This window comes from Passer montanus, unplaced genomic scaffold (assembly GCF_014805655.1).
Source record: "Passer montanus isolate IOZ18808 unplaced genomic scaffold, ASM1480565v1 scaffold8, whole genome shotgun sequence".
Lineage (NCBI taxonomy): Eukaryota > Metazoa > Chordata > Aves > Passeriformes > Passeridae > Passer > Passer montanus.
This window is the reverse complement of record NW_024373256.1, coordinates 16,233,575-16,247,096: the sequence shown is the minus strand read 5'-3', so window position 1 is coordinate 16,247,096 and position 13,522 is coordinate 16,233,575. Positions and strand designations below refer to the sequence as shown.

Here is a 13,522-nt window from a genome sequence, read left to right as displayed (position 1 = left end):
AGCTCACAGCCCAGGGCATGTGGCTGCAGGTGACGCAGATGAGCAGCCAGACTGGCTCCAGCATCTCTCCTGCCCAAAATCAATCTACCAAGTGTCTTCCCAGCACACAAGAAATCCTCAGTCACACAGTGCTCTCTACACCAAACTCTGCCTTCCCATGGTGCTGAAAATTTGCAACAGGGCAGGAGAAACAGAGAACACAAACTGCATAAAGAGTTTTAATTTTTTTAAACTTTTTTTTATTAACCAGGCTCCCAGAGGCAGTCATACTGCACGTACATGTTACTGAGTGAATAAAACTCAATAAACAAATATCAATCGGCATTTCCCTTCTTCCATTTCCTTCAGAGGGACTATACAATCCTGGCCCTGTTGAAGCTGTGGGACTTTCTCAGTAACTTGAAGAGGATCCAGTATATCACCCCAACTCTTTAAACCTTCTAAAAATAACCAGGCAGAGGGAACAATAATTTGTAAGCCTCCTTCCCATCAGTACATTTTCTGTCTGTAATATTTACAAAAAGCATAAACCCAGTTATAACAGAAAAATAATCCTTATTATTTACTCTCCTGCTTTTCATGTTTTTTATCTCAGTCTATGCCCAGCCAATCCTCCCTAAATGCTGCACAGACGTTTGATGCGCAAAGATGAAATTCCAAAGTTCTGTGGATGCTAACTCATGCTAACCAACAAATCTTCCTAAGGGCAAGGAATATTCAGAGGAATCAAATCCACAATTCTGGCCTCAGAACAGTACAGTCGCAATGACTTCTGAAAGCAGACACTACAAATACTGCTCTTTCATTATAAACATTTAACAGGAGAACAGAATCACACAACTGGTTTGGTTTGGAAGGGACCTTAAAGACCATCTTGTCCCAGCACCCTCCCATGGGCAGGGACACCTTCCACTAGCCCAGGTTGCTCCAAGCCTCATCCAAACCTATCCTTGAACGCTTTCAGGGATGGGGAAGCTACAGCTTCTCTGGGCAACCTGAGCCAGGGCCTCCCCACCCTCACAGGGAACAATTTCTTCCCAACAGCTAATCTAACCCTTATCTCTGTCAGTTTGAAACCAAGTAGGGAACCAAAAAACCCCAAAGAAACAACCAAACAGCACAGCCTCACAGACTTTTTAAACACATCTTAAAATAACCCAATACACTCTTTACAAAGCACTCTGCCACAATCCCAATGCCAAAGCTACTGAGTTTTAACACTACATCGCAAATTTGTTGACTGCATTCTTCCACTTGTGCCAAGAGGCAAGAGAAAAATCTGGTGGTGGTGTAGGAAACCATGTTGAGCCGGCTACTGCAGCTGCCCCTGATTTCAAAGGTTTCTCATTCCCAGGGCCAAGTGCTACCACTGCTTTTCCCTGATGGCTTCACTGCACAGAGCTCAGTTCACACCTTCACCTCAAGAATTCACAGCTTCCAACTTTAGCTTTATGGAGATGCAATAAAGACCTTCAGAAAAGAGAAATAAAAAGGACACAAGAATTCCACTAATGGTAAAGAAATTAAGTACTTTTTTTTTGGTCTCCCACCATGACAAAGAAGTGGGTACACTGGAAGCAGAAACAGCCCCCAGCCCCAGGAGCTCTCAATAGCAAGGCTGACCAAAGCATTAATATTTTATTACTTTATCTCTTTTTCTTCCAGAGCCTCTATGTGTAATTCCAAAGAATAATTTCTGGATATGAACAATTAAACAGTTAATCACCTCCGTCATCTAAGAGAACTGGAATATGAAACTGATATATATATATAAAATGTCACATGGATTTCTTTTTTCTGCTAGGGTCTATCCCCAGATTTTAAGTAGGATCACTGATCTGTAATAATCCAGGATTATGGCAAACAACAATGACTCATACACTGCTCTTTAGAGGGAAAATAACTAGTACAAAATCATCCCAAGGCCAAAGAATGACTATGCCTCTGAAGAGCAGTGGTACAGCCACTGTGGATTGCTTGGTTTCCTGCTTTCCTGTCTCTTGCAAAGGAAGCAAATGACTAAAAATAGTAACATATCATCAGAAATGATCACATCACATCAGTGAGAAACCAAACAGAGATAGATACGCACAGAGATGCAGGAATCTCATTATGTGACCTTATTTTGTGGTGGCTGACAGTGTGTGCAGTGGGAGCCCAGCAAAGGGAGTGCTAGGGTTCAGTCCAGACCCGAGTGGGGATGCAGGGCTGTGGGTGAAAGCTGTGTTGGGAGAAAACCCCTCACTTGAGGCAGCTGTGGTTTCCTTTTAGTGTGGGAAGCAGGGTGAGGGAGGGTATTCTTCCCTTGACTTCATTCAGGTGAGACCCCACCTGCAGTGATGCCTCGAGTTCAGGGGTCCTCACCACAAGGATGTAGAGCCGCTGGAGCGAGTCCAGAGGAGGCCACAGACACGCTCAGATAGCTTCCCACTGCCAGAGGGCAGGGTTAAATGGGATATTAGGAAGAAATTCTTCCCTGTGAAGGTGGGGAGGCCCTGGCACAGGTTGCTCAGATAAGCTGTGGTCGACTCATCCCTGGAAGTTTCCAAGGCCAGGCTGAGTGGGACTCGAAGCAACCTGGGCTAGTGGAAGGTGTCCTTGCCCATGGCAGGGAGTAGGACAAGATGGGCTTTAAGGTCTCTTCCAATCCAAACCATTCTGTCATTCTACGTTCAGCTTTTTATCCCTATAGGCATTTATTTAGCAAAGATGAAACAGAAGATTAAGAAATTTAGTTGTCTACTTTACATCAACATTAACTTGACTTTATTACATGAGAACACTCACGCAGTACAGACATATTGAGTTTTTCTCTTGGGAAAACAGAGAGTTTAAAAATATTTAAAGCTACTCTCCCTTACTGGTCTCAAGAGCTGAAATGGACCCTCAGAAAATAGAAAAATGGTCATTAGTCGTCCCTCCCACAATAAAAATATTCTTGCATTTCCATCATGCTGTACCTAACATGAATTTTAGAACATTTTGGCTCCTTGAGAGCAGTGTCATTTACAGGTAAAAAAGAGCTCCCTGCATTTCACCTGATTATCACTCATATTGCTCCTCAGTGCCTCGACGTGACAGACCCGTGGTCTGGGGATGCTCCAAGCAGGGCCACCCTTTCTCCTGGAAAGTGCTTATCTTCAGCAGACCCTGTTTCAAGTGATCGCAGTCATGGTACCTGTAGAGTGAACATCTGATCTCAGCTTTCCTAACTCCAAGAAGCCATGCTAACGTACCCCAAACATGCCTGTAAAGCTTCTATGTGCATTCACACGTTCACACTCATCTTGGCATCAGTGCCCAGTGTGAGGAACAATCACTGCAGAAATCAGCATTTAGGGCACATAGTGATGCTTGCCTTCAAGAAAGAAAGAATACAGAACATTAGGAAAGCAGCTTGCATAAATCAAAATGTCTTATTAAGAGTGGACCCAAATAAAGCCTATTTTCCCTGGGGATTTCTGCAGGTATCCCTAGCCCTTTCCTCATCCCAACTATACACCTAAATGCTCCCTGAGCAGACCTCAGAAAGGAACAGTGTGTGCATGCTGGACCCACCTGCTCCAGACCCAGGTGCCCACTGTCCTGCTGCCACCAATCACTTGCACACTGGCAACTCTGTCTATCCCTTCAACACGCAGGACCTTCATTTAACCTTTCTCTTTCACTATTCACCAGAAAGACACCCCAAAAAATTTAAGTAACCTTTTTATTTAACAAATACATCTGAAAGCAGCCACTAGTTTCCTGAGTTATTTGGGGCAGCTCCTAAGAGAGCAATCACAACAGCTTCATTTCCTTAAAAGATCAAGCTAAACCAAATAGCCAGTAAAAGTAAGTAATATCCTATGCACCAGTGCAAATACCAGGGCCACAAAAGTGATAAAGGGACTGGAGCATCTGGCACAGGAGGAGGAGCCAAGAGGGCTGGGGCTGCTCAAGAAGGTCCTGGGAGACCTGACCAGTGTGCTCAAGTACCTGCTGGGAGGAAGCGAGGATGAGGGGGCCAGACTCTTCTCTGGACAGGAGGGAATTAGCACAAGGGAAACCACACAGAATTCCATCTGAACACAAGGATGTACATTTTTCCTGTGACAGGTCAGACACTGGGACAGGTGGCCCAGAGATGCTGCAGAGTCTCCATCCATGGAGATGTTCAAACTCTAAGCAGGTCCTGGACAACCTGCTCCAAGTGCCCCTGACTGAGCAAGGGTGTGGGACTCAATCTCAGGAGATCAAAGACACACAAGAGGACTCTGTGATTCCACAGACCACCACACCGCACAAGCAATAATGACCCTATGTTCACACATATGTATTCTATGTTCATATGAAACAGATGGAAGAAAACAAAATCACCAAAAATCTGGTGCAATCCCGTCTCTTCAGTAGCTGGGAGATCGTGGAAAATTGCAAAATTCTGCACTAAGCCCCATAACGACAGCAACTGACACCACTGCCTCATACCAAGGAACTTCTATTCTAAATCCACTTGCCTGGATGTTTCTGCCACCCTATTTTAGGACAAGTGAAAAACATGGAGTCTCTACAACCTAACCATTTAGAAGGTAAAGCATTAATTTGCTTTTGGCAAAGATTGATTTAAAAGACAATATATGGAATTGTCTTAAGACAGTGATTTTGAAAAGGAAACATTCCTTTATGGCCTTAATGAAAAGGAAGTTGTTTCTCTGTGTATGGCACACGTGTGGGAACTAGATGATCTTTAAGGTCCCTTCCAACTCAAACTATTCCATGTTTCTATGATTCTACGATTAACCCTAATTTAACAAACCATACCTGTACAGTCTGTTTGTGCACAACTGCTGCATAAAGATGAACAGCAAGGTGCAATGGCTCTGCACAGTGGTAATCTGCCAATACAATGCACATTTTAATGCCAGAACAATGACCACCTGTGGTTTCAGTTACTTTGAATTTAATAAATTAATATAAAGTAACTATAACTCAGGGTTCTTTGACAGGATATTGCAAGATAACAGATCCACTTGTAATCTCCAACCTCTCAGTGTCAATTTAATTCTAGTAACTGGCACTCTATACACAGAGAGGAATCAAGACTGAGGTCAAATCCTGTTTCCAGGGGAGGATCTTCCCAGTTAGAAGTGAAGATCTCACCCAAGACCTGAGGCACAGCCCAGGAAACTGATGGTGTTGGAGAGGTGGGAAGGACAGTCCCATGTCACTATGGCACTGTTTCAGAGCAGCAATGTACATTCTGGGAAGAAAAATTTTCTGGTTTTTGATTGTGTACAATTACTTGGTAGCCAGCAGAATTCCTTGTCATATACAGACATTCACCCCCACAACATGCAATTTACTGCAGAGTAAGCAGTGCACGGGAAACAGGCACAGATAAACAATGTACTTTGTTATATACTGAGGGAAACAGCAGCCGTGTATTACACGTATGGCCTTGTAATAAGAGGCTTGTAGAGGCAGAATGATCATTTATTCTCATAAGAAACACATTATCTATTCCTTTTTGATAACAAGTCTCCTTGCAGACACTTCTCCCACTTACTGTGTGTAAGGATGACAAACTATTTTCTTCATCATCATCACTGGTACTTTTTAAATCTCACTTTCTAAAAATATCATTGGCAAATGGTATTCTGCCACGGTTCCGAAATTTCCTTGCAGGGAGTGTAACTGCAATCAGTACATTTGCTTCCAGAAAACACATCCTGTACCTAGTAAGCCCAGAAGAGAAATCCACCCCAATCCAAAGATGCGAGATGATTCCAACTGGACTGTTCCAACCCCCATTGGCAATTCCACGTTTTTCCCATAAATAGTGTACTTTAAAAATTATTTCACAGAAGCTGCAAAATGCTGTCTCTACACAACATAATTAAACATCATGTACTGAGACTAATTTTTCGACTCCTACAAGAATTCAAAATAATTTTAGGATCATTTATTAGTCCATTAATACATTAATAATTAGAACTTAGGACTAAAACTTTTAACTGACTGCTTTCAGTATCAGTAATGGATCACAAGTGTCCTCCCCACTGAGTTACCAAGCTTCTCACCCATGATTATTAAGCAACATGAAGATGTCTATGAAAATCTCGCATCTGCTTTACACCATTCTCCAGTACAACAACTATTTCATTACTACCATTGCTTTTATTTTATTGATTACCCCATATCAAATCAGAACTTGACTCTGAGAAAAGCAACTGAATCTTAAATCTGCTCTTCCTTAAAGACAGAAAAACCCGACTTTTGAAGAAGTTTAAAGGAGATGATGTGGGGGGGATGATGTGGTGAGGATGGACTGTTTTCAGCACCAAAGCTCCATCCCAGCTCACAGACTGTCATTCCAAGAGGCTGAACAGCAATCCCTATGGGTCCCAGCCTTCAAGACTGAAAGGATGCTCTGTGCTTCAGTAGGGACAGGTGCAGATGCAGCAAGATGACAGAGTGCAGATCACCTCCCCCCTGTCTTGTCTACATCCGGGTCCCTGTAACCGGAGCATTCTTCTTCCTCTCCATCAGAGGGGTTGGATTTCTCATGAGCCACTTCCAAACAACCCCACCAGCTGGGCAACCCTGCCCCCGCTCTCCCGAGAGCACATCCATACGCTCCAGGAAATGGCAGGTGCTGACTTGGGAACGACTTTATCAAAACTCAAGGCATAGTTTTGAGACAAATAAGTTTCAAAAATAAAACGTTATACTCTAAAGGCAATTCCTTCCTCCAACGAAACAGCTTACAGCTGACATTGAGAATGCTGGATGACTGCACAAATTACCCATTTTAAAAACTATTTTTTACACCACAAATTATGCTGACCCCTCCGGATGCTGTTGGCATTGCAAAACTGAATTCCTAATTTCTCAGGAATTCCACAGGATTGCAGCTATCGTGGTTCCGCTTTTTTCCCTCCCGACACCACGGGGTAGCTCAGCCGCAGTGGCCCAGGGCCCGCGGTGCGGCGGAGGAGCCGGGCCGGACCGGACCTGCCGGGGCCGGAGAAGTCCAGGGGGCAGGAGCCCCGCGCCCCCGCGGGAAGGGATGCGCCTCGCCCCACCCGGGCCCGCCCCCGCACTCCGCTTCTAGAAGGTACCGGCGGTCGGTACCCCGGGGCGCCCACACCGCCTTCCCTCGAACCGGGCCCACCGCGGGGGCTCGGGTAGCAGGGACCCGTCAGTGGTGGCGATCGGGACGATGGAGCGAAGGTCTGTGAGAGGTGGCCGAGGCAGCATCCCTGAGCCGCACTGGCCACCCCCTCGGCCCTGCCGGTGCCCTGCACTGGGGCCCCCGCCCGGCCGTGGCCAAAACAGTCGCGGGGCGGCGGCACTCACCTCCTCGGCCTGCTTGCGCAGCGCCTTCTCCCGCTCGTACTGCGTGAGCAGCTGCTCGTTGTCCTCCCGCAGCAGCTCCAGCTCCACCTCGTGCTCCTGGTTGTCGGTGAGCACCGAGTCCAGGTTCTCCAGCACCGTCACCACCAGTGGCATCAGCTCCTTCACCACCTCCTCATCGTAGCAGTGGATCAGTCGCTCGAACTCGCGGTAAATGCTGTTGGCAAGGCCCGAGACCCGCTCCGACATCACCGAGCCCGAGCAATAATCATCGCCCGGGTACCCCCCCACGCCGCCATCGTCTAGCTGGATCTCCAGCATCCTGCCGGCCGAAAGCTCTCGACCGCGCTCTGCTCGCCTCCGCTTCGGGCCTCCGCCTCGGACCTCCGCTGACGCGGCCGCCGGGTGCTGCCCCGCCCCGCCCCGCCCGCGGCGTCACGGTCCGCGGGCACCGGTAGGGGCGGAGCGCGGCGGCACCGCCTAGAGCCGCTAGATCGGGGGTGAGGGCTGCTCGTGCGGAGAGCAGGTGCGGCGCCGCAATGTTTCTGGCACTGGAGGCAGGAGCGGCAGCTGTGACGGCGAGCCGCCCGCGCAGCACACCACGCCGGGAGCGAGCCCGCCCGCGGCTGGCCCCGAGCCCCGCGGCAGACAAAGCTCCGCGCACCGGGGCTCCACGCAAGGCGCGATGGGCGCGCTCCAGGCCCCGCGCTGCGGCGTCACGCGCAGGGACACCGAGCAGGAGCCAGCGCATGCCCAGGTCGCGCCGCATCTCGGCCGCGCACTGGCTCTGGGAGGCGCGTTAGAGACCGTCACAGCCGCGGTAGTTTTCTTTCCAAGATCAGGCAGCCGTAGTTAATAAAGAGAAAGCAGACAAGAACCTGTTCAGTCAGGGATGAACTGAAAGCCTGAGGGCCAAATTGGCCGCCTCGAGTCTTCAAAGAGAATTCAGCACAACCACCGAATTTGATCAGTAGACTTCCCAAAGAAACAGCAGCACACACCAAATTACAGGCAGAAGCTCCAGCAAATTACAGGTGGTAGCCTCCAACACCCTCAGCAGGTGTCACAGAAGTCAGAGTCTGCCACATCCTGGGCTCAGCTGAGTTTGGGCTGTAGAGCTGGAAGAAACCAGCAGGAATCATTCTTCTCTGTACTGAGAACAGGCTGGCAGGAGAGAGAAATAAGGGGTCGATTTGAGAAAAGGCTCCCCACACCTTCATTTTGCTTAGAGCTCTGAAGAGCGTAATTCCAAGGTGATGAATACCAATGACCCTAAAATCTTCATATTGCACAAAGGAAAAGAACTTTAACCCTACCCAGAAAGCCTGATTGCAATGGGAATATCACATCTCACTGGTAATTAAGAATTTAAAGTTTTATGGCTGTTTTGTTCTATGTTACATCATTAGCAGCTTTTAGACAGCTACTTTTATAGCAAAAACCTATTTGTATCTTTAAAAAGGAATGGAATGGAACAGAAGAGAATAATACTGTATGAAATAGGTGTAGCTCACTTGGAAGGGTCCTACAATAATTGAGGCTAAGGTGTAATTAGATATGCGGTGGATCACCAGTAGATTGTGAGGCATCTGAATGTAACAACCAGATTTTCAAATGTTTCCACACAGAGCAGACCCAGCCAAGTGCATCAAAGCCACTGAGTGCATAGACACAAGAAACAAATGTGAATAAACTCCTGCTCAAAAATTTAAAACCCTATAAGTCATCCATGTTGGGCCTTGATTCATTCTGTCTTGTATGGGAAACTTTATAGATCAAGAGTTGTACTGTTATTCACAACAAACATAAGAGTGTGCTTTATTAAATGCAAGATTCCATTTAACATATTATGAATAAAAATGTACAGGTGAACAGAGAAGCAAGGCAGGCAAAGAGAGAGGTAAGATTTATTCACTAATTCCATATTTCACTGAACTTCTAATCTCCTGTAATCTAGAGAGCATGTAAAACATTTATAAAGTTTTCTTGCATTTTGTCCACATACATAAGAAACTGAAACAATGGGCATGACACAAACTAAAGCCTGTTGAACCACAGAGACTGATGAGCTCATGGCATTACCCACTCTTCTGAAATGCATCCTCCTTTCTACAACTGGTTCAGGTCCAGTGACATTGTTAAAGCTCCTGCTGAAAGACAGTGATTGCCTAAGTTAAATTGTACATTAAAAGATACATTGCTATATTTATAGATTCATAAATAATTTCAAGTCTAGAGATCAGTCAAGAAATGGCAGGAATGCTAGGTGCTGCCATGCATGAGAAAAAATTAAAATACCACTTCCAGATCAAAGTTGGCAAACAAAATATTTGCTTATTCTATCCTTTTGGGGTTTTATTGCATCTAGCATAGGAGTTTATCTAGGATTCAAGTTGTTATTTGCTTAGCACTAAAAGCAAACTAAAAACTGACTGTGCTGTACATATGCCATTGTGTTATGGCTGCAAGGGCGCTTTGCTGAAGAGCTTGCCTTTCCAAGCAGGAAAAGTAAAGGCACAAGGAGTGAGAAATGGATAGAAACACTGAGAATATGCAAGGGAAATCAGGATTCTTTTGTAATAACCATATGATCTCCAATTAACTATTGGGGGTTTTTTTCCCTTAGACAGGTGGAACTTTTCTTTGTGAAAGAATAAGTATTTTTAGGTGTCTTGGTGTGGATATTCTCAGTTCAGTTGAAGAAAGAACAGATAACTTCTCCCAGGCTGAGCCTGGGAATCTTAGAGGAAAAAATTCTCTCTCTTTCTGTAACCATTGTTTATAGATATGGTTCTCCAGAGTGGGCTATTCATGGTTCATCAATAATGTGAGAAGTTTCTGAAATCAATCAAGTATCACCTTAGTGAGTCACATTATAAAAATGAAATAAAAAGAGCAGCAGATCTTTCTCCTTTTTAATGCTTTTATTTAAAAAAATTCAGTTCAGGCTGGGGAGAAACGACAGGTCGCCTGCACCCCCGCTGCTCCTAGGAGTGGCACGGAGGAGGAGGAGGATGCAGCTGTGCCCGCTGGTATGCAGGCAGAGCTAGGGCTTCCGTCCTCGAGGGAGTAGTGGGAATTCCGCTTTTTCGGTCTAACATTCCAGGCCCTCTTTCTAGTTGACATCCTTTGAGGTCAGGGTGAGAAGTAAAAATTATCTTAGCAGATACTGGATTAAGTTCCTCACCTTTAGACATTACTTACGTCTCTTAATTCTATGTTATTTTTAGGGTTTTTTTCCTGGAAAATTGCAAAATTTGCTGAGATGCATTCTCATCTGCATACCAGTTCTGATTGATGTCACATGCACACCTCCCCCCCGCCCACCCTGTACCTGCAGGCTCCCGTGAAGCAGCAGGGGGATAATAGCGCTTGATTTCTAACCATTAACAGGTAATTGAAGAAAAACTATTAAAAATAGGTGATTGCAACATGAAGCTATCCACAACAAATAGTCAAAACTTCAACTCAACAGCAACTAGCCCAACCTGTTTAAATTTGCAGCCTTAAAAAACATGGATAACTTTTTTACTCATAACATAAAGACATGCTACTTTCATTAAAGGATTTTGCCTTCTGATCCACCTGAAGACTGGAGTCTTCTTTCCATCCCTGACTCAGCAGCATCATCTTGGTTTGAAAGACAGGTGTCTGCCAAGGAAGGTGAGAACCTCCCTTGGAATAGAAAATGTGACTCCCTTCCCTCCAAATTGTTATAATTCTGAAATTGTGGGGCTTTCAGGAAAATACATGATAAAAGGAAGAACAGTCCTTTACTAGTAGATATATATATATGTATAGCAAGGCAAATAAACATCAACAATGGCAGCAACAACAAACAAAAAACCAGAAATCCAACCACAGCCTTGTCTCAGCTTCAGGCACCTTCCCCTTCGGGGCCCCTTCTGGTCACAGCCAGCAGGGGCGCTGTGGTTCCCCGCGGCTGCAGGGGGCGCTGTGGCACGAGCTCAGCCGCCCCTCCCCGCGGTGATGGCAGCTCAGCTGGCAGGGCAGGGAGAAAAGGGGCTTTATTTACAAACCTACAGGGGCAGCCAGCCCCAGTGCCCCTCCAGGTGGAGAAGTGGGCTGTAGCAGGAATCTTGGAGCACTGGCTAGAACTGGGCCCCCAGGGTGACAAACAAAATGTAGTCAAAAACTTCAGCCTTAGCAGGAGCTGCAAGCGTTGGGTGGACGCGGTGTGTTGGGTTAGGGTATAGCAAGAAAGCCCAAGGCAGCGGCAGAAAGCCAGGAGCTGGGCAGCAGCAGCTGGGCTTCTCTATAGCAGCTGCCCACACACTCAGGAGACACACCCTCGGGAAGGAGGGAAGGGTTTGGGGTCCTGAGTTTTCCCTGGTGGCACCCAAGTAGATGGTGATGATCCTTTCCAGTCAGATTAGGTATTAGTTGTTATGAATAAAAAGTTATCTATTTTTTTTTAAGGTTGCAGAGTTAAAACAAATTGGACCAGTGCTGTTAAGTTAGCTTCATTGTTAAGAGTTCTTCTTCAATTACCTGTTAATGGTTGGTGATTAACCATTGTCCCCTTGATGCTTGTCAGAGATCCTGCCGTACCAGGAGAATGGGAGTGGCATCAGAGCTAGTATGCAGATGAGAAACGCATTGCACTAATTTTTGCAGTTTTCCAGGAAAACCCCTAAAAATAATGAGCCAACATATAACTAGGGGACCTAAGTGATGTCTAAGGATGGGAGCGTAGTCCAGTGCCTGCTTGGATCCTTTTTGCTTCTCACCCTAACCTGAAGAGATGTTAACTAGAGAGACAACCCGAGATGTTGGACCAAAAAGGCGGAATCTCCTAATCTCTCCTCAGGACGGAATCCCCAGCTCTGCCTGCAGACCAGCGGACAAAGCTGCATCATCCTCCTCCTCCGTGCCACTCCTGGGAGCAATGGCGGCGTGGGCACGACCCGTCGATTTCTCCCCACCTGAGCTGATTCTTTTTAATAAAGTCATTAAAAAGGAGAAAGATCTGCCCATTTTATTTCACTGAACCTGTGGGAGGGATGGTCTCTAAGCTAGCTACATCACAAGGATGATCTACAGCAAGTGGAGCAGCAATGCCAGGGAAGGGGATTTATTAATTACATGAAAGAGAGCTCTCCCAGCAGCAAGACATTACAGGACAAAAAGAACAGCTCATCCCTCAGACACTGAAGTGCACAAACACACACCGGCAGGGGGTTTCCTGCCACTGTGAACACTTCTCCTTCCTGCTATTTCTTCCATGCTTTAGGATTTTCCTCCCTTTCTGCCTCGATGTCAGCAGCACATATCACTGACAAGCCTCTGACAGCAGCAGCAGCGAAGAGAGATCTGGCAGCAGAGTATCCCCTGGGGACCCTGCGAGGAGACATGGGCTGGTCAGTGAGAATAACACACAGCCATTAGAAGGAGATGGCAAAGTATGTTGAACTACTACATAATAATCCTCCTGCTGCCTCTGTTTTCAGAGGGAACACATATTTTATTGCAAAATTAAGTATAACACCTGAAAAAATAAAATCCCCCTCCTGTCTGAAAATGTTATCTATACTACAACTGTACTTTAACCTGACTATTCATGACTGAAGAGAATTTTTCTTTTCACAAAGGTTTAATACATGTCACAAACCAAATCTTGCTGTTTTCTCTCACATAAAGCAATCACTTGGGAACAGAATGCAAGTAATGATATATGCTTCAATAAGTTAAATGTTAAAGGACTGTTCAGAACAGTCCTTTGATTTGAGGAATCCCTGATGTTATCGGTAAAAATGAAATAGGCCCAATTCTAATAGAAAAACAAAAATAATTTATTTGTGACCGTGATACAGTCCCAACAGCCAACAATCAAACTGACAGCGCAAAACCCTTGGGAGATAGGCTGGGTGAACATGGATTTGGGCTCTATCGCACCAAATCCCCCTCTGTCCACACCAGCTGCTCCAAGGGGACAGTTTTTATACTCTTTATCCCGCCCACGGCAGAGTCCCTTTGTCTCCTTTTAGAGTTCTTCATATTCAAGTTGGTTCTTTTCTTCAGTCCGGGCTGCACAAAGCCTTTGTCCGGGAATAGAGTAATGCTTCTCCCTGATTCCCAGAATCCCTATTCAGGTGGTAGGTGCTGATGGCTCTGGTTATCTCAGATGGGTATCTTTGCGGGCCATTGTCTTTGGGTGTCACTGGAT

The 13,522-nt window shown here is 45.9% G+C and overlaps 1 protein-coding gene across 1 annotated transcript; it reads right to left on the bottom strand.

The window, feature by feature from the left end:
* Nucleotides 1-3,061: 3,061 nt before the first annotated feature.
* Nucleotides 3,062-8,053, bottom strand: LOC120513174 (C-Jun-amino-terminal kinase-interacting protein 3-like). The gene is made up of 2 exons (XM_039732323.1): nt 7,339-8,053; nt 3,062-3,178 (listed from the first exon to the last, which is right to left on the bottom strand). The coding sequence occupies exons 1-2, from the start codon at nt 7,654-7,656 to the stop codon at nt 3,170-3,172; spliced, it is 327 nt and encodes a 108-aa protein (XP_039588257.1). The 5' UTR covers nt 7,657-8,053; the 3' UTR covers nt 3,062-3,169.
* Between the last annotated feature and the right edge of the window lie 5,469 nt (nt 8,054-13,522).

Excerpts from the sequence above, each read along its gene's own strand:
- LOC120513174 (XM_039732323.1), bottom strand. The coding sequence starts at position 7,656 with ATGCTGGAGATCCAGCTAGACGATGGCGGCGTGGGGGGGTACCCGGGC.